This window comes from Labrus bergylta, chromosome 15 (assembly GCF_963930695.1).
Source record: "Labrus bergylta chromosome 15, fLabBer1.1, whole genome shotgun sequence".
Classification (NCBI taxonomy): domain Eukaryota; kingdom Metazoa; phylum Chordata; class Actinopteri; order Labriformes; family Labridae; genus Labrus; species Labrus bergylta.
In genome coordinates, this window is record NC_089209.1 from 10227055 (window position 1) to 10246635 (window position 19581).

At 39.5% G+C, this 19581-nt stretch overlaps 3 protein-coding genes across 3 annotated transcripts; 1 reads left to right on the forward strand and 2 right to left on the reverse strand.

Annotated features, from left to right (window-relative positions):
- The first annotated feature begins 1167 nt into the window (after positions 1–1167).
- Positions 1168–8102, forward strand: LOC109989675 (uncharacterized). The gene is made up of 21 exons (XM_020641526.3): positions 1168–1322; positions 1401–1459; positions 1538–1624; positions 1710–1831; positions 1927–2070; positions 2224–2322; positions 2411–2518; positions 2891–2993; positions 3617–3837; positions 4122–4278; positions 4358–4569; positions 4661–4775; positions 4935–5134; positions 5246–5360; positions 5440–5609; positions 5696–5793; positions 6189–6319; positions 6797–6986; positions 7589–7730; positions 7826–7922; positions 8000–8102. Exons 1-21 carry the CDS (start codon positions 1300–1302, stop codon positions 8068–8070), a joined length of 2664 nt encoding a protein of 887 aa, XP_020497182.2. The 5' UTR covers positions 1168–1299; the 3' UTR covers positions 8071–8102.
- Positions 8103–9977: 1875 nt separating this feature from the next.
- zpax1 (zona pellucida protein AX 1) lies at positions 9978–15534 on the reverse strand. Its single transcript, XM_020641480.3, has 21 exons — positions 15386–15534; positions 15233–15315; positions 15058–15153; positions 14848–14972; positions 14282–14425; positions 14102–14191; positions 13862–14014; positions 13686–13782; positions 13394–13611; positions 13150–13306; positions 12864–13072; positions 12647–12764; positions 12373–12572; positions 12191–12305; positions 11940–12109; positions 11750–11865; positions 11532–11662; positions 11255–11444; positions 10365–10506; positions 10157–10286; positions 9978–10077 (listed from the first exon to the last, which is right to left on the reverse strand). The coding sequence occupies exons 1-21, from the start codon at positions 15403–15405 to the stop codon at positions 10010–10012; spliced, it is 2772 nt and encodes a 923-aa protein (XP_020497136.2). The 5' UTR covers positions 15406–15534; the 3' UTR covers positions 9978–10009.
- Positions 15535–16202: 668 nt separating this feature from the next.
- ttc32 (tetratricopeptide repeat domain 32) lies at positions 16203–18932 on the reverse strand. Its single transcript, XM_020641532.3, has 3 exons — positions 18787–18932; positions 18407–18573; positions 16203–17391 (listed from the first exon to the last, which is right to left on the reverse strand). The coding sequence occupies exons 1-3, from the start codon at positions 18900–18902 to the stop codon at positions 17264–17266; spliced, it is 411 nt and encodes a 136-aa protein (XP_020497188.1). The 5' UTR covers positions 18903–18932; the 3' UTR covers positions 16203–17263.
- Positions 18933–19581: the final 649 nt, after the last annotated feature.

Genomic DNA, 19581 nt, shown 5'->3' on the forward strand with positions numbered 1-19581 from the left:
AATAATTTAATGCCTTTTAAATATTTAAAGCGAAATTGCACCGGGTTTGTATATATGTTAAAGTGGTGCAACTGAAGGCAGCGAACCACAGCTCGTCGGCACGCTGGAGGGAAGTAAGTAAAATCACACTCTGACATTTCAATCTGCGAGAGAGAGAGAGAGAGAGAGAGAGAGAGAGAGCACTGCTGGAAGGCTGAGTGCCAAACGAGGCAGTAACACTGCATTTGGCAGAGGGGAAGTACAACATACCTTTATAGTTAAACAAAAAAAAAAGAAGGCTGTCATAGGTCATTTTGTTTCATCCATTATTTTATTTTCCCCCCAAAAATCATTTTCAGAATCTCCCAGATGTGTGGCTTAAAACTAATTTCTCTACCCTGTGCAGAGGATCTGTATTCCAACCCTATAATGTAGGCTACGTGTCATTTTTGTGGCGAGGTAAACACCCCTTGATGCATCCTTTCTGCACAGGATTTGCAATAAGTTCTGTACTGTTTTGCACCTCAGCCATGCAGGGCTTACAGACAAAGTTAACAAATGAACCAGGGCAGGACCTTCAACTGCACAGCTTGTTGACTTGTTTTTGTAATTTTGTGAATTGCAAATTTGTTAAAATGTCTTAAATTTGCACTTACTGAATAAACTACAGGCTGGTCCGGACTCTTGCTCTTGTGTCATTGTAAAGCTTTGTGAAAACATTTTGATGTTAAAGCTCTCGACTGGAAAATACTGCAATAACAGCGTCTTGCATCTGAACCGGCTCAAAGACGAAGACGTAACATCTTCATGCAGAGGTGAAGGAGATGTCACAGTTGATGACAGGGCAGGAGGGTCATTTTTATTGATTGGCATTTATTTTGTTTCAAGCTCTAAACGTTCCGCTTACTCAGAGATATACGTTTCTGTTGTTTAGCTTTGACATTTATTACATTATGAATTTTGTTTTTCAGTTTTTACTGTTTTAGGCTTGTGATCATAGGATTGCAAGGAACAAAACACCATTTGAAAATGATTGATTCTTATTTAAAACATGTTTTATTCCACAACATACTTCAAGAGTTTATCATCTATCAGAATGTTTCATGTGTCTGGATTCAGGCCACATTAAAAGACACAAGTCTGCACAATTATCCTCATCAGGCTGTAATGTGATCCACCTGTGAGTGGGTGTATTTGTGAAGAAGGAATTCCCTCAACCTGCCCAAAGGGTAGGCCTAAAGAGTTGATTCCCTCTTCTAACCGCAAATAAAACTGAAAAAGCAAGGGACTCTGAGGCTGCAGTATCACACCTTATGCGCCATGGGTCGATTTATCGGATTTGGGTTTGTAGTTTAGATTTTATCTGTTGCTTTCACTCAAATTGTTTTATGTTATCTCAAAGCTGATTCAGTCTCTTTCAGGTGGTTTGTTCTCGTGATTGCAGTTGTATTTGTAGCTGCTCAAAAGAAGCTGCCTAGAAGTATGTTTTTGACCATTTGATAACAGAATTACATGAATCATTCTCTACCTCCAAATTAATATAAACATTTAATCCCAGATATCCGCATACAATGCCTGGGAAATGTCATGCGTGTGGATGTCGGTCCACTTGGAGGAAAAATTCTTGAAGTTGCTGCTGTGATGAGTAAGCTAACACTTCTAAATTCAATGTTTCTTTGTCTTTGTCTCACTTTTCCATTCTCTTTAACTGTCCTCTTTTTGTTTCTCAGATAACGCCACCATCTTTCTTACACCAAGTATGGCCTCACAGTGTGGCTTCAGTATGACAGTATGCCAGTTTGGCAATGCCAGGATCTATGCCTCCCTTCAGAACTGTTTTGTCCAAAGTGAGGTAACAAAAGCTAGATTTTTAATTTTATTTTAATAGTGTTGCAAATAGAGATTTTTAATGTGGGAATTCTGAGTCTTGCTTACTTGCGTTTGTAGGACGATACAGCTTTCACAACAACATTAAAACTTCACCTACACGGGAACCGGATGGGTGAAGATGAGGTGTACCAGGTGTCTGAAACCTGCCTCTACACTACCTGGGCCTCCAGGGAAATTGTCTGTGAACGCAACTATATGGAGGCAAGTGAAGGCAGCAGGAACCTCAGGGGTCATGTTCCAGTCTATATGATAAGTTGTTGTATGTCCCTTTTGAGCATCAAGGCTGCATTTGATGTCACTGCAGAGGGGATGGCGGGAGATTGATTATCACTTATGATGCGGCCTCATTTCTAGGTGTCCATGAAAAGGGCAGCTCCAGATGATTATGTCCTGCCTAAACATCCTGCCAAAGGGGCCAATTCAAGGTTTGGTGATCCTCGACGAGATGCTGAGGTTTGATGAGCTAATCTTCAAGCCTTTTTATATTTTTGAACCCCCTTTTATTTTCAGTATTTGATGGCATTCTTTACTTTCCATCTAGAAACACCCTGAGGCAGGATCCAGAATGAACACGCTCATCATCACCACTCCTGCTCCAAGGCTGCTCCTGAGAAGTCCGAAGACTTCCCCTGAAACATACACCCAGATTGTAAGTGCACTGCGGTCACTAAATTTCCAAGTTCCTCTCAGGCAGACTCTGTGGGTGAATTACTTGCAGTCCATTAGATAACTCACTACTTGCTTAAACCTGCAGCCAGTAAACTATTGGATTTAAATCCATCAATGGAGTCAAACTGCCTTTTTAGATTGATTACTTTGTCTGAAATCCAGTTGGAAGCGTTGCATATATTGGGAGCCAACCCTGTTATTATATTTACATCCTACATTTTGTCAAATTACAAATATCCTGAGGTATTTCATGTTCTCTTGTTCCCACAGTATGCCCCAAACTCACCCATGAAAGCATTTAATGGACCTAACAAACACTTGCACTCAATTTTATGTGACTTTTACCACACAGGTCGCAGGAGTGCCCATGACTGTTGTCAAAACATCAACTTTATTTGAAAAGAAGTGGCTGGCGACTGAAATCGACGCAGCAGCTGCTTGTCCAATACTGGAGGGTAATGAGCATGTTAGCAAAACAGGAGGCAGGGCTGTAAGCTAACACTGGAGATGCTGTTTGGTGTTTGCTGTCAGTAATATACTTGTTTTGATAGGCTGCACCAAATATCTTTGAACTGGAAATGTTCATATTTGACTCCAATGAGTCAGCTTTATTTAACTTGATACACCTTGTATCAGTTAATTTCAAATGGCAGAAAACAATTGTAAGTCTAACATGGTAAAAAAAAAAAATGCCACTTTTTTAGCTGAGAAGACTGTACCTCATGTCTTTTCAGTAACTATGAAAGTGGAGCAAGCAGGAAGTTAATTTAGCTAATAGCAGAAAACTGCTAGCCTGGCACCAGCCCAGATAAACCACAAATTGTCATTTATACTTCTACTAGCATATGCAGTTTTTTCTAATGTCAACAGTTTCTTTTTAATCACTGTGCATATTTATTTTACAGTGCGTAGTTTGTTGTTCACTGCTGTCAACATTTGGGATTAGCTAAACTAGCATTTTCCAATGTTGTTTTCTCTTTTTTATTTATTTATTTTTAATTCAACAAGTTTGAAGGTCATATAGATCTATTCGTCTACCTGTAAACAAGAACACAAAGCATCTTTCCTTTGTTTATAGGAAGTGTGTTCTTCACCTCAAACTCAATCAGCTGGTTCCTGCCGAGGCACATAGACCCTTTGATTTCCTCGGGTCAGTTCCAACTGTTGGAAGTCCACATTGGTGTCGATGGTCAGAAACTGGACGCTGCTGAGATGGCTGCCAGACAATACTCTCTGACAGTCAATGATAAGCACATCATTGTTGAAATCCCAATTGGGGCTGTTGGCGGTTACTTTAAGGTTGGTGGCACCAAATAATAGCTGTAGGTAATAACTTAATATGAAGGTTATAAACTAATTAAATTGTCTTTACAGGCTCAATAGACTTCAAGATGAAAAATGTTTGAAAACACATCTTATGTCTGAATCAATGCAACTATAGCCAACATTTAAGAGGAAATTAGCCGTGTGAAACTTAAACTTTGTTTTTTATCAAGCTGAATTGTGAAACTTGCTTGTTTAAATGTGGGTTTGACATGGGATCCTTCAGGTGGGCCTTTTACAAAGGATCTTTAATTTTGCAGAGTCACATTCAGGATGGTCAATACCTCACATCCTACACAATTGAGCCAATGATAGAGATGCTTTGGACTGAAGACTCCACTCACGGGGACACTCATTACAAAGTCCTTCTTCCCATCACAACACCATTACTGTCTCGACCTCCACAAGTCATCGACAGTGAGTCTTATTTTATATATATTTTTTCTGATATTTAAATGCAAGCTGCCTTAATTTCTCTGGTTCTTCTGCCCCACAGACACTATCCCTGAGGAGCGGGTTTTTAAAGTGCTATTCGGGCCCTTCAGCTCTGATGTGGCTCTAATGAACATCACCTTCCCCTCTGAGGTTCTCTCTGAGGCAGACTGCAAAGCCAGAGGCATTAATGTCTTGGAGCAGATGTATCCTGAGAGCAGCTCCAAGGTCTTAACTGTAGAGGTGCCTTTCACAGACCAGGTCGTGCTTCAAATGGTAGGTATCAATCAGTCTAAAACTTGGAAATAAAATAGTATGTCTTCCTCTTTTTTTAATTGAATCTTAAACTCTTTCTATTTCCCACCAGCGTGAAATGGGGATAACTGTCTACACTCTTCACATCACCTTAGGCCTGGTGGTCCTGCCGGAGTTTGCGCCATTTACTCACACTGCTTATCTGGAAGCCAAATTAGTAGAAAATGGTTTGGATGTTGATTTGTCTTAATCATGAACAAATGGTCCCCAGCAGGTCAACGAATAATATTGCACAATAGACTTCAATTCAGATCTTTTTAAAATCTTGAATGTCAACAAGACTCTAAATTACTGTGATACTGAATCTCTATGTATTCCCTCGGCAGTTCCTCCCTCTATTTCTGGTGCCTGTGATAACCAAAACTTCTACATCTTGGTTAAATACGGGACCCACGGCTTCAACTTTCAGACCACAGTGGGGAAGCAGATTTTAACCCCTCGCCTGGCTCAGCAGTACAGCTTCACGGAGAACGGGACACACTTCAGCTTTGCTGTGCCCTTTTCTTCCCTTGATGTTGTGTTTGAGGTGCTAACATTATCTGTCTTGATAAATGGGCAGGGATTTCTTTGGTTTCATTTTTGTAGATATGTGGTGCTCATGTAAGGCATAATTCTTGTGCTTTCTGTATCCCTGTAGTCTGTTCAGTTGTCATCTATCAGGAGCAGACTAGATGTGGTTTTGAAAAACCCAGAAACCAGCAAAACAATCCAAGAATTCTCCATGTCTTGCAATAACATTTCACCACTAACAGGTTTGTCGGACAGTTAAAGATGCCTATTATGGCTAACAAAACACTCGACGCAAACTTGTGTCTGGCTCTTGTCTTTCAGAGTGTTTTCCTAATGGAACAATGACAGCCTGGGCTGTCAAACTGGAGTCTGTTCCCAGTCTGAACCCCAGTCAGCTCACACTCAAAGACCCCACCTGTGGTCCTGTCTTCAGCGACGACCACTACGCTTACTTTGTCTTCACTGCAAACTCCTGCGGGACGACCAGAAAGGTGAAGTATGTTTGAATACATTTTTAATAAAGCTTGTTCACATGAGACAAACTTCCAGATTTTTTTTAACTTTACTTTTACCATAGTTTTTGCCTAATGTGATGCTGTATGAGAATGAAATCTCTCTGCCGGATGAACTGGAAAGAAAAAAAACTGATTCAAAAAATGAAGAACCAGAGTTTGAGTAAGTTTTTATTATTCTAAGAAATTAAACTGTTTTCAGGAGATTATCTTGCACCAGTTTATTTTGTTCAAAGATGTTCTGGTTGGCCTCAAAATGGATAAGGTTTTGCTTCAATCTTTAGGCTTTAGCAGTCACAAACAATCTTCTGACTTTTGACACTCTGGTAGAACAAGAAAAGCTGTATCTTTAAAAACCTCCAACAAATTCTAGAAACTTGCACTCAACGAAATGCTGCTGTTTAAGTAGTAGTTACACATGCAACTCTGAATTAAAACCAGATTCATGTAATTTTATTCCAAATGGAGTAAAATTCAGTTCAACATGAATCCTGATGTAAGCTTGGCAAAAACATGTATTTTATTGTCCAAGCCATATCTGGTGTGTCCCTTTTTCAGATTAAAGGTGTCATGTTACTATGACATCAACAAAACCCACGCTGTGGCCTTCCATGCCAGACCTCGCAGGAGTGAGCCGTATGCTGAAAATGCAAAAGGAGAACTCCAGGTGGAAATTAGACTTGCTTCCGGTAAGGGGAAAGTTTAAAATGTATATTTCCTAAATGTGTGTCTTTCTTCACCTAAACTTTAAAAGAGCTAGATGAAGACATTTAAGCTAAACTGGGAAAACAAAAACAGTTCTTTAACCTTGGAAAGTTGGACATTATTGAAAATATGCATGGATCAGATGTCTGTTTATGGTGACTGTTTTTGGAGGGCTGCACATGTGTCAAAAGCAATTCAACACTCTCAAAATTGGTAAATTGACCATTCTCTAAAGTCCAGAAGTAATTCCACAAATTGATCTTAAATCAATCTTGTTGGTGAAGTAATAGGACTTGTATATTAAATTAATTGCTGTTTCATTGCCCTCATTGTGCCACTTGCCAACTTGGTCATTAAGAGAATTGGACTGAATATACTTTGGATTATTATACACCTTAAAGTTCTGTCCAAACCCTTGATGATGATTCAGGTCAACATGCACTTTCTCTTTTTTTACTCAGACAACTCGTACAGTGCGTTTTACAGAGTGGAGGATTATCCTGTAGCAAAGTACCTGCTGCAGTCGCTGTACTTTGAGGTGGAACTAATGAGGTCAATGAACTCCAAACTCTCTGTGGAGCTGGAGAACTGCTGGGCCACGCTGGATGTAGACAGGACATCCCAACCAAGGTGGAACCTCATCATAAATGGGTAACTATGCCAGGATGTTTAACCTTTCACAAAATGTAATAGTTATGTTTTTTTAAAATCCTAAACCCATTTGCAGTTTTTCTCACTGTTCCTTGTCTTTCAGGCAAGCTTTAAAAAAAAAAAAAATGTTTTCATGCACTACTGTGTATTTGGAGAAAGTAGCTTGGAAGAACTTCATTAGCTTTGATTGGTAGCCTGCCCCTTGGGTTGAATTGCACAACGGCTACAAAGAAAGCAAAACTGGCAAACCCAAATTTTGTGGAGGGTGAGGTTACACTTGCAGAAGCCATGGCTGCTGAAGTGCAATGAATCCTGGTACATGTATGAGAGCAAGAGAACTTGGCTTTTACTCTACATAATATATAACAAAAAACTTTCAACATTGATTGGATTATTGGCTTTCATCACTGACTAAAAAAAATTGATGTCTGTCTTATCCATCCCAATAAACATGACATCAGAAGGGGGATGAGCAGAGTATTATTAATGGGTAGAAAGTTGGTCGAGTATATGATAAGTTGTCATGAAGGCAACAGGCAGGACTTGTTTACCTTATTCTGAAAGCGCCTAACATAGAAAATCTTTTCTCTTCCCCCTTTCAGCTGTGCAAACCCAGTGGATCCGTACCAGTTGATCCTCCATCCAGTTTGGCCTGATGACAGAGTTCAGTATCCCTCTCACTTTAAGCGCTTTGAGGTCAGCATGTTTGCGTTCTCTGAAGACAAAGAAACTTTGAGTCGCCAGGTAATTTGATAAAAGCAACTATTCAATTCTGCAGAAATTGAACATTTACCTGTAAAGCTGTTAAATGTTTATGAATATCTTTACATGCCTTGAAGGTTCATGTCCACTGTGATGTGGTGATCTGTGATGCCAGAAATCCTCAGGGTGGAATTTGTACTGGGCTGTGTTCAAACCAGGAAAACAAAATTAAAGGTAGGAAATGGTGTTCTGTGATTGGAGGGGAAAACATGTTTTAAAAGTGGCTAAAAATTTGTTTTTCTGCTCTACAGGTCAAAGACGTGCTATTCCTGACAAAGACAGTGTCAAACATGTGTCTTCAGGACCCATACATTTAAGTTAACAAACATAATAAAATCTTTTTAAACAAATTCAGTCTTACGTTGTTCTACTTGACACAACAGCTCTACAAACACAACAGAGCTGTGTTATTGGTGTTTTCAAGCCATGTTGTTACTGTAATTATTTTTCTAAAGTTTCAGACCTCACCCCTTTTTTTTTTTTTTTTTTAAGAATTATTTTGGGGCCTTTTATTTTAGAGATGGGACAGTAGTTAGTCAAACACCAGAGTGGGGAAAGATGCCACATCCTAGCTTTCGAGTACTACAGCCTCTGTACATGGGGTGTGTACTAACAGAAAGGCTACCGGCCCCCTACAGACCTCAACCTGTTTAAAATAAAAACAAGCTTTAGTCTATACTAATTAACAATACAAAGTTTATCATGAATGCAGATCTAGAAGTCTACAGATGCTGTAATGTGCCTTGATTATACATGAGTATGAATGTTCCTGATAAACATGAGGTTGCAAATACAATTTCATGGATGAATGAGTTCCTTTTTATCAGGGGTAAAGAAGATCATTCTTAGGTAAACCTGCTGAGGCATTAAACCAAAATGGTGTGCAAAAGACTTCAAATAGATCTGACAAGTCCTCTTAATATGTTTCACTGAGGACTTCACCAATTTTTGTCTTTTTTACTTTGTTGCCAGTTTCAAAATATCTGGCAATTAACAGTATCACCTTAAGGATGGGATTCATTTGATGTGTTGACAAAGGGGAGAACACATTTTACCTGCAATACAATGGTACCAACACTTGATCATACAAAGCCCAGATTCAATGTTAGAATAGAAGTTGTAATATTGATTTCAATTGGGATGGGGAAACTTACATTGCTAAAGTGAAAATAACACTAAATTAAGTACAATAAAAGAATAACAATTTAAACATGCAAGCAATAAATCTGTGCAGGAATGTAGTATTAACAAGTGTATAGACAAACTCAATATATAAAGAGAATGTAAGTTCACCAATTAAAAGATCTTTAGTAACTTCGGTTTGGACAGAAAACAGAACTTGGAGATGCTAAACTGTTCCAATCATGTCATTCTCACTTATTTGAAGCTTAGATGTTTAATAGTTTCAGCCTGTCATTTTAAAATAAAGAGACATATTAAGCTCTCATAACTGATCTATCCTGTTTTCAGTTACTCTTTTCAAAGATTGCTGGGGGATGAGATGATAGAGGGTTGGATTGAAATCCTTACCACAGGGCCAAACCTGCACCCTATTAGTGACTTTTTTTGGTTAAGTTAAAAAAAAAAAAAAATAGTCCAAGATGGGGATTATCCTGGACAGTCTTGATGCTACAAATTCCAACAGAAATAATTTCCAAACCAGCATCAGCCTGAAATTCCCATGAACCTGGTCTTCAGGTAGGGGAGGACATTTGACCAGGCAAATCTGGAAATGTTTAAAGATAAATACATCCTCACTTAACCCCAGAGTCTTGGGAGTTCAAGCATAAAGTAGGCCATATTTTGGATCAAGTCCTCAGGACACTGGAGTTCATGAAAGCAATGGTTGGGGTTTGCAAGTACACAATGGAAACCACTATCCCAAAACCTCAGGGCCTATGCAGACTTCACTATAGGTACTCAGTGTTCCAACCTTCAATTACTTTGTGCATATTCTAATAGACTTATCAATGTTTTATGCATGCAGAGCTGATCACTTTAATTGTTCACTCTTGACCCAACCCAACCATTTCCCTGAATATGTGTAGCTAACATCATTTGAACAGAAGTTACTTCAATGTACTATGAAATTATATTTATTTTAAGTGTTTGTTGCCATTGTGATAAGCATTTTCCGTTGTAGTTATTTCCACCTCTGTCACTTTAAGCCCTGTTGCTATATTAACTAAGTCCTTTTATGCAGGGATCAAAAACGAAGTAGACAAAAAGTTAAGAACACTCTTTATTTTCAGAGTTTTGAATCATTGAAACAGAGTGATGGGTCCAGAGGAGAGCTGTCTGTGATGTTCAGAGTCTGTACTTCTTTTTTCTGGAAACAAGCCGTGTTAATCAGTAGCTGCACATGGACTTAAAAACATTTCACTCTTATGTAAAGCATTGAAACTCACGTCTTTTTACTCCTTTAATCCCTTGATGCCTTGAGGTATTCTCTTCTGCAGTTTGCACACACCGTCCTCCGCAGGATCCGTCAGCGCGGCTGTTTAAGTCACAAATCACTGCATCACAGTGGACATAAATCTGTGGACGAAGATGGATTTATTAAGCAGAGCAACATGCAGCTGACCAAGAGCGGTCTCATTTTGACTCCATTTGTACCTCGTCTTTCAGAACTGCTTCATCTTGAGTGAAGGTGAACATCTTTATGGAGAAGCGTTTGACGTGGGATGGGATTGTAATCCTGGAGTCCCTCACAACAGGGTGGAAGAGTGTCACATAGCTGTCATCATGATTCTCACAGCTAGTAGAAGTAGAGAAGTTGAACGCATCATAGCAGCTTTTTAAACCCATGAATATGGGATTTAATTTGGTATTTGCATCTCTCATATCACAAAAACTGCACAAACAGGACAGTCAGTATGGAAACCTGTCCAATCCCCAAACACTGGATTGGTATTTGCATCTCTAAGAACACAGCATTGAGTAACTGTTGAAGTACTTAAAGTGTAGAAAGAGTTTATGGCTCAAGTTTTTAAATGAAAATAAAACAGATAAGTAGAATCTGGGGGCTTTGTTAGTGCTTGCGCCCCATGTACAGAGGCTGTAGTCCTCCAAGTGGGCAGCCCAGGTTGAATCCAACCTGTGCCTCCTTTCCTGCATGTCATGCCCCACTCGCCACCTGATTTCTGACTCTAGGTGCAGTCCAAAAAAAGCATAAAAATAAATCTTAAAAGTATCTGGGTTGTGATGACTCATTTATTTGAACAAAGAACTTTCAATAACATTTTTTCCCTGTCATTATGAAATTGACAAGTATAGGTTCTGACATGCAATCAACAAAGATTTTAAACAACTCAGTACTTAAGACAATACTTAATGTTTTACTGGATGCTGGTTGATGCATTTGATTTATACATGTTAAGTTCCCAAATTAATGACAGCACTTATAAATGTCTGATGTCTTTTTTAATACCCTGTCATAAGCAAAGTTCCCCTAGGGCATACATTTTCTAATGTAACTAAAGAGGTTTTGTTATGCAGTACATTACCTATCCACAATAATGTCCCAGCTAGGCAGAGACAGCCTGTCTTCATGCAGCGTGGCCCAACAGTTCTCCAGGCTGAGATCCAACTGTGGGTCAGTCGACTTAATCAGCTCCGCCTCGAAAAACAGAGGCATTCTCAAAATACCGGCCACTGGAAAATCAGCCGCTTTGTAGAAGAGCTTGTATGAAGAATCTGGAGAAGAAGACATTGAGCAGACAGTAAAGTCTTAATGCACCTACTATGGAACAAGATGAGCAATTTAGTCAAATTCAGTTTTACCGTGAGCTAGCTTCATTTGCACCATCAGCTGTCCTAAACCGATCTCTGCTGCAGGCTCATTGCTTCCGGGTTTGTAGTTGAATGCAACACTCCGAGTGTCATTGACCACATAGTAGCAGGAAATGGTTTGCCTAGAGAATATGTAGAAGTGTGATTAACTTCAAGAAATACAACATCAGATGGTCCATGAGGATAAAACAGTGGCAGAGTCCACCTACTTGTAATCGGGATCAATTGTTGATGTCTTGGGTACTTTGTTGTAGTTTTGCTTCTTGTTGTCATTATTGTAGTAGAGGCCAATCTCGTTTTCATACAGCATGTAGTTGCCAAAGAACTGAAAAATGTTTGCATTAACACATTTGTAAGAGGGTGCTTCAATATCTAGAATTTAGTTCTCATTCACTTTACCGTTCTGGTGGTCCCACAGGAATCAACGCTGAAAGAGAAATATGCAAAGCGATCGTCGCTAAAAGTCGGTTTGCATGACTCATCCCTGAGAGTCAGCAAACTGGGGATTAGCTTGGGAACTGATTCCACCTTGACAGCAAGAGTGGTCATCGTTCCATTTGAGTAGCACTCTAAAGAGGAGAAACTGTATTATGAACATGTTCTTTTATCCATTAGGAGAGCAGAATACACTAAAAGTCGCAACTTCTTACCGGTTGTCGTCAACGGGAAGTTGCAGGCCAGGTAGAGATCGGCCAGCACCCAGTTGTTGATCGAATCGAAAAGCAGCACGTCAAGTCTGGCTCTGACTGAATCTGATGTCAGTTGCTGCAAGATGAAATAAGTTACCCAACGCAGACATCCAATGTTGACATTTCCCAGTATGTACCCCTACCTCGAACGCTATGCCCTTGGCAGTGTACGGCACTATGAGGCTGAAGTGTGTGCCGTTCTCTTGAAACCTGTAGTCTTTAGCCAAATCATCAGTAAGTTGTTGCGGTCCAACCATGGTCTCGAAGTTACGTCCTTGGTTTCCATATGCCACACTGATGTAAAACAAGTTCTCGTCGCAGTTGCCGGTGACCGTTGGTAGCACTAAAACCAAATGAGATTTTCTTACAAATCGTTTCAGTTGGGCAAGAGTCTCAATGGTAAGTCAATAAGCTCACCAACATCCTGCAGAGTTGCCTGTACATCCACTGGATGGGTGAATGAAGTTCCTTCAGGCAGAATGATGAACCCAAAGACCAGAGGGAGGAAGTAGCTTGTAACCAAGAGCTCAGGATTCTGTAGTAATCAGAAAAAAAAAAAATCTCAGATATGCCACTGAAAGCAGGACAAAAAGCAGACCAAACACAGGCTAAAGGGTAGTAAGATTTTGCATACATGTTCGACAACAACATCAGTGTCAAAGGGCACTTTCAGAGAGAAGCTCTTGGTTCCATTGGGGAAGCTGTGCTCCTGGACAGTAAATCCTCTGTCATTGCTTTCTTCAACAGTGAGATCCCCAGTGGAGAATGTGATGTTCATCAACTCCACATCATGAAGGAAGGTTCCTACATGTACGATGAACATGCGGTCCCCTGGGACAGTATCTGAACGAGAAAAGGGATGTTAACCACTTCCTAGAGCTTGAAATTAACAAGTCTCACAGCAAAGAAATGGGACTCACTGTCTTGGAAGTGTGGAGGTCGGGGCATCAAAGGGGTGGTAATGGGGAACAAAACCTTATATCTGGTGTCATCTTGGGTGCTGTCGGCCCTCCACAGCACCTCCAGCATGGGCTCCACAGAGTATGTGATGTGGTACTGGTTATCTGGGGCATGGCTCTGCAATTATTCATGGCATTTCAATAAAACATGCAAATGGACCAGTGACTGAAATCTTGCATATGGAATCTAGAGACTTCCTCAAACCTTGAAGTAACCATCAGGTGAGCCCACTGGGATCACAATGATGATGTGGAAGTCTGTAGTGCTGAGTGTGTACCCCAGTTTGGCCATCTGAGATTTATCCAGCCGCTGCCCATTGATACCCATGTGCATTTCTATGATTTTAAAGGCACCGTCTATCAGAGGAGTCACTCTGCGAGGCACGTGCCAAGAGATTCCATCCTCAGTGAAGAGGACGCCACCTGTTATCAAAGAAGAACGTTAACTTTACTGTCCAACAACCCATTTGTTGCATTTTATCTTGCTTGAGACTCACCTGTGGGACAAGCTGCTGCCAAGTTCACCACATTCAGACCATTGGGCACTTTGTAGTAAGCGCTCACCCTGAAAACTTCCATTGGGACTCCAGCCACCTAAATATAGAGTATACAATGACTTGTACAAGGAGAAAAAAACCCGATGAAAATACGAGTGCCAAGCAGTTTTTCCTACATCCTCTGAATAAGTCTCGGCTGTGTTGTACGGGCTTCGCATAACCAGGCGGCTGGAAGTCATCATGGCACCATAGCCAGCTTGTTCAGCCTCCATCAGCACCATTGACACGGGCTCAGGAGCATAAAAAGTCATCTTCCAGATACCAGAGGCCTTCAAGGGAGAAAAAGACACAATTATTTCAATACAAGAGTTGCCAAAGGGTGCAATTATTGTAATATAATGAAGTAATGTTTTTACTTCAGGGACAGGGTTCATCATGGAGTTGTCTTCCTGAGTTTCCCACTTAGATTCAGCTTGTGCATCAGGTGTAGCAATGACGTTGGACACCTTAAAAAAAAAAAAAAGCGAAAAGGAAATGGTGCTGTAATGTGTCACCACAAATAAGATAGTAGCAAGTATTAAGTTGAAGTGACATACTTCCATGAAGTTCCTGTCGCAGAGAATCTCTCTAGAGGCCCATCGAGTGTAGCTGCAGGCCTGCGTCACATCATGACTAACCACGTCTGAAGGACTCTGGCTGTACATTTTCACTCTCAGGCCAATGTTAAATGTTGTATCGTCCTTGAAAGAGAAAAGTACAAATGGAAGTGCATGAGGTGAGAAATTAAGAATGAAACCATCTAGGAAGTAAGAGTTAAAACAAGCAATTTGTTAAGTTCAAGGTTCAAGCTACATCTGTCTGTTCCATCTAGGTAAAGTTAATATCCGAGGACAGTTCAGCTTTTTAAGCAGGGACATTTAATACTTTAAATTGCAGACTTGCATATTTCAAAGTGTTTATGGAAATGCAACATGTCTTTCAACTGGTCTGTAGACTAGGAAAGCTGAAATATGTGCAATTACAACCCTCATTCAAGTTTTGGTTTCAAGTGGTAACTTTTCAGAGAAACTATGGTATTTATGGACTAAGTAAGCATTACTGACAGTAAAACTACAACGACGTCCCAGAAAAATTGTCATTTAAAGACTTCAGCAGGTCATACTTCGTTGTCAACGTAGCAGGCCATCAGTGAGGTATAAATTCTGGTGTTGCCCCACGGGTCAGACTCCATGCTGTAGCCACACTGAGCAGCCAGGCTGGGTGTCAACACAATTTGCTTGGTGCCATCTGAAAATAAAATAGGAAAACTTGATGGGCTCATCTCTAAAAGTGATTAACCAATCTGCTCATTGAAAGCGGATTTTACACTCACTGAGGGCTTCCACCTCAAGCTGGTTTCCCACTGCGAGCGCTTTGTCCAACGACAGCCTCATGAGATTCCCCACACAGTCAGACTTTAATCCACTGTCTGTTTGAAGAACAGGCTGAGGTTACAATACTTAAAACGGTGATTTATAGAAACTTATTCCATATGAATGAAGCCTTACTTGACTGCAACTTCTGCTTCATATTTGGCCTTGCTTGCCCCAGGATGGTAACTGCAGCCAACAAGTTCCATAACAAACTTAAACTAAAAAACACAACATTTAGTAACATTAGAACAATCAAACAGTCACTAAGAAACATTTAAATAAACTTACATGTTCCCAAGTCTCCTCATGTTGCAGTCTCAATACAGCCAAAGGGAAAAAACCTGCAGGATTCCAGTCACTATCAGAAATTGGCACTGAAACGCCAGCACACACCAACCAAAAAAACCAACTCTGAAGTGAAAGAGATAACTGCTTAACTCAGCTTTCCCCAGGTGTTTTTTATATCCCTAATGACACTGCACAGGTGAGTCTCATCAGTGATGCCCCACCCACCTCACATGTAGTTTCATATGAGAGAGAGAGAGACGTATGGGTGCAGAAAACAGCACAATCAAAACTTATATCATTTAAATAATTTATTGCTCGTGACAAAAATATATATATACATACATACACATTAGATTTTTGGAAAAATCCATGCAGCAGTGGGTCAAGTAAACCTTTTCAGAAGCTGTCCGGAACAAAACTACTTTAAAGTTTTGTGTCTCTGATTCATGAAAAACAATCTAAAAAAAAATTGGTGTACACACAAACGTCATGATCATGTTGATCTACCCTGAGAATGATCACGTCAGAGATGTTTTTTTTAGGGGAAAATGATTGTGTAAAGCACTGTGTTATAACAGCTACCTAATCATGTACGGACAGATTTCAAATTTATGTCAAATATTCTGTTATCTCGATAAATTACTGGACATTTGAGATTCATTAATAAGCCAGAATTTGCAGTAGCTGTTAATAGTTCTCTTTAGAGAAAAACATTTTGATAAAATGAGGGCTTCAATCTAAATAATATGTCTGAAATGATTATGGAAGACGGTATAAGGTGCAGTGAATCAAACCTTTGAGTAAACTAAACAAAAACCAAAGGATATAGGTTTAATTTGTTTTATAGATGGTTTGAAAATAACAGTGATCGTCTCTGCAATTCCTGCCAGCTCAAAGCTACCCTGTGTTTCTGCTCAAACAGGCGTACATTTTATTACAATGTGTGAAGTTGTAGTACAACTGATTTCTGTTGAATTACACCGTCTTACAAAAAGACTAAAAGCTCCTTCAAGTAACTTTGTGACAATTGTGCCGCCCCGATAGACAAAGTGGGACCTTTTATCTTCCACTGATCTTGTACTGCCCATGTGTAAGGAGTGTTTACTGATGGAACAAAATCAGATTTAAACACGCCACTCACTGTGCATCTTTGTGAACGAAAGCTGTTTCCTGAAGTGTGTCGTAACTCCCCTGTCTGACAGCAACCCAGATAAAGAGGTTACATAAGGAGGTATCGATCTTGTCGCTGATGGTCATGTTTTCTTATGTTTGCTTAAAGAGACATCAGTGTTACTAAAAGTCTATTTCATAACAATCTAAAAACTTCTCACAGGAGCTACATTTTGTGTCAAAGGTTCAATATAAGACAGAAAATGTGTTCCTCTGCAGCTGAGAGCCTCCTGTGTCATAACTGTATTTGTTTTATATCCACTAACCTCATCCAGTGGTTTTATTACTCACAGTAAAACACAAGCTCATCATTTTACCTGCTAAGCTGGGGTCACTCAGTCTGCACCGTGTAGTTTCAGACTTGCACAGTCACATCAATCCAAATAAATGTCTCAGCTCATCCAGTAAGTCTTCTATTTCTTTATGAGGCCAAGCTGGTTTTCCAGAAGAAGACGCAGGCCTACCATCGAGTGTTATTAAAATGATCATGTGGTTTTCAAAGGTGTGATTGCAAACTGTTTATAATAGTTTATGCCTCACTTTAGAGGACTTTCCAAAATGATATCTTTAAAAAAAACAAAAACTGCTCATTCTCAGATTTAAAAAAAAAAAAAAAACATATTATGTGACAGATCAGTGTTAACTGACAATTAGCATCTTCTCACATTTCAGGATCTATAAACAAGCACTCTGCAGTGTGTGCGTTTGTCAGTATCCTCTGTTGATTTTGTCCTGCTGGTCCAGAAGTGTCTGTTGCAGGCTCACTTTTGCATCTTCAAAATCTGGATTAATCTTTAAAGCTTGCTGGAAGTCACTCTTAGCGTCATCAAAGAAACCTGTAAGATTAAAACAAAGCGTGAAAACACAGTAAGTGTCCTTGTGATTTGTCATAGTATGCAAAAAGAGTTTGGCTGGAGTCAGCAGTTCTGTTTTCTAGGCAGCATTAGTAAAGTAAACGCACAGCTCCATCTAGTGTAGTAGGAAGGAACACACACACACAGAGGATCATCACATATAATCTCATGTCAGTCCCAACAGCAACTGTAACAAATACACATTCATTGAACCAGGATTTATTTGAACAAGATGCACCATGATTGTGTTGTGTTTTCATATTACTAAAAATATATTTTTGAGGGGCGCTGGTGGCGCAGTGGTTAGTGTGCTCGCCCCATGTACGGAGGCTGTCATTCCCCACTCTCTCTCTCCCTGATTTCAGACTCTATCCACTGTCCTACCTATCCATTAAAGGCACAAAAAGCCCCCAAAATACATCTTTAAAAAAAAAACATGTATATATTTTTGAGGAAAATGTGTTTGCTAATATACTGTATATTTGAGTGTTTTCGGTTCTTTGTAATGTGACTTTGAATCGTCCATATTTTGATTTGACAGACATGACGAGACAGTCCCACCATTAACCAAACTTCCAGATTTGTTCATACAGGGGGAAAGTCCTAATAAAGGTCTTGGGCAATAATGTGGGTGATAAACAGCTTCAATACCTTAACCAGAGGATTAACTCATTCTCTCCAATTCTTCTGTAGAGATAATGAGCACTTTTAAAATGGAATAAAAAAAAACATACTCCCTCATTGGTGTGATAGTGGTTGTGTACAGAGTTGACCTATATCTTTCATTTAAAGTAACAAGGTCAGTCTGTGATTATAAAAAACATATGTAAACATGCAGATCCACTGTGTGTTTGAATTTTTTTTTTTTTTTTTTGAGTATTTCAAGTTGAAATTGAATAAATAATGAGACAAAAAATGGCAAAATATCGCAACACAGCATGAGTTTAGAATTTATGACAGACAAGTTGTCTCAGTTGTGTTTTTGCAGGACCCTTACCTAATCTATAGTGGATGAGCCCTCTGTTGTAGAAAGGCGTTTCAGAACTGCTGTCAACTTTTATTGCGGAAGTGTAATCCTCTACTGCTTCACGGAAATCCACACGGAGATACTTTATTTGTCCGCGGTTGTTAAAGGCAGTGGCCAGATTACTAGCTTCACATTCCCTGCGGAGATATAACACAGTTAAATAGTCTGATATCAAACATTTGGTAAAGGTTAGTGACACTGTAGAAAGAGAAAGATGTGTAACGTTTGTGACGAGCTGAGGAGAAGGCGAGTCACGGATTTGACAGGGTTACAAAATGTGTTGTAACACTAGCTAGCTCAGCTAATGACTTTAGCACGTTTTTACTCTTCCACTAAAGGATAACGGGTACCTGTGCTGTGAGCAGGAAGAGATAAACTTCGTGAACAGTTCCTCCGCCTGTTTGTAATTTTGGTTTTTGAACTCGGACTGAGCATGTTCAAGTATTTTGGTGTAATTGTCCTCCATGGTTCAAATTCTGCTTGGTTTGTTTTTTTTTGTTTTTTTTTTCACCTGCGGATGTGACGTCAAAAACATGACGTCCAATCATGATTGAGTGCGTCCTTAGTGGGCGTGGCTTATAAATGCTTGATTTGTTTTCACGTTGCATATATTCATAAGTAGGCAATGTTTTGATTTGCCTACATTTCTGTTATTGTGTGTGGAACAACACTTTTTTTTAATATTATTGATTTTAGTTTTGAACTCTTGTAATTTTTATTAATTTGTAGAATTGTAAAAAAAATAAACATTTGTTAAAACTAACGGATTTGTTGTTATTACAACTGCAAGAGTCAGACTTGAATCAGATCATATTAAAACAAGGCCGTTATCAATGCAGGTACTGTGATGGATGCAATTCAAAAATAGTTTGATTTACACATTTGATCAGCATAAAGCTTTTTTTAAGTTGAAAATGGATTTGCATTTTATGTATTTCAGTGAAAGGATGTCCCGGGGTTACAGACTCAAACATCGGTTACTGCAGTTCAAGGACAATATTGACACTTGCTGCAGTAAATATACAACAAAAAGGAAACCTATAACCAAACTGGTGAGAAAATTTCAAACAATCTCCAAGGTCATAAAGTCAACAGCCTTGGTAAAAAAATGACACCTTAAGGAAGTAGAGGTCACTATAGCTATG

Coding starts and splice junctions, on each gene's coding strand:
- LOC109989675 (XM_020641526.3), top strand. CDS start 1,300: ATGGGTCGATTTATCGGATTTGG. Junction 1,625..1,709: donor TGAAGTTGCTGCTGTGATGA/GTAAGCTAACAC, acceptor TTTGTTTCTCAG/ATAACGCCACCATCTTTCTT. Junction 7,923..7,999: donor CCAGGAAAACAAAATTAAAG/GTAGGAAATGGT, acceptor TCTGCTCTACAG/GTCAAAGACGTGCTATTCCT.
- zpax1 (XM_020641480.3), bottom strand. CDS start 15,405: ATGAGGAGACTTGGGAACAT. Junction 14,015..14,101: donor TGATGAACCCTGTCCCTGAA/GTAAAAACATTA, acceptor TCTCCCTTGAAG/GCCTCTGGTATCTGGAAGAT. Junction 10,287..10,364: donor AAGCAGTTCTGAAAGACGAG/GTACAAATGGAG, acceptor CTTCGTCCACAG/ATTTATGTCCACTGTGATGC.
- ttc32 (XM_020641532.3), bottom strand. CDS start 18,902: ATGGAGGACAATTACACCAAAATACTTGAACATGCTCAGTCCGAGTTC. Junction 18,574..18,786: donor TCTTCCTGCTCACAGCACAG/GTACCCGTTATC, acceptor ATATCTCCGCAG/GGAATGTGAAGCTAGTAATC. Junction 17,392..18,406: donor GCTCATCCACTATAGATTAG/GTAAGGGTCCTG, acceptor TTAATCTTACAG/GTTTCTTTGATGACGCTAAG.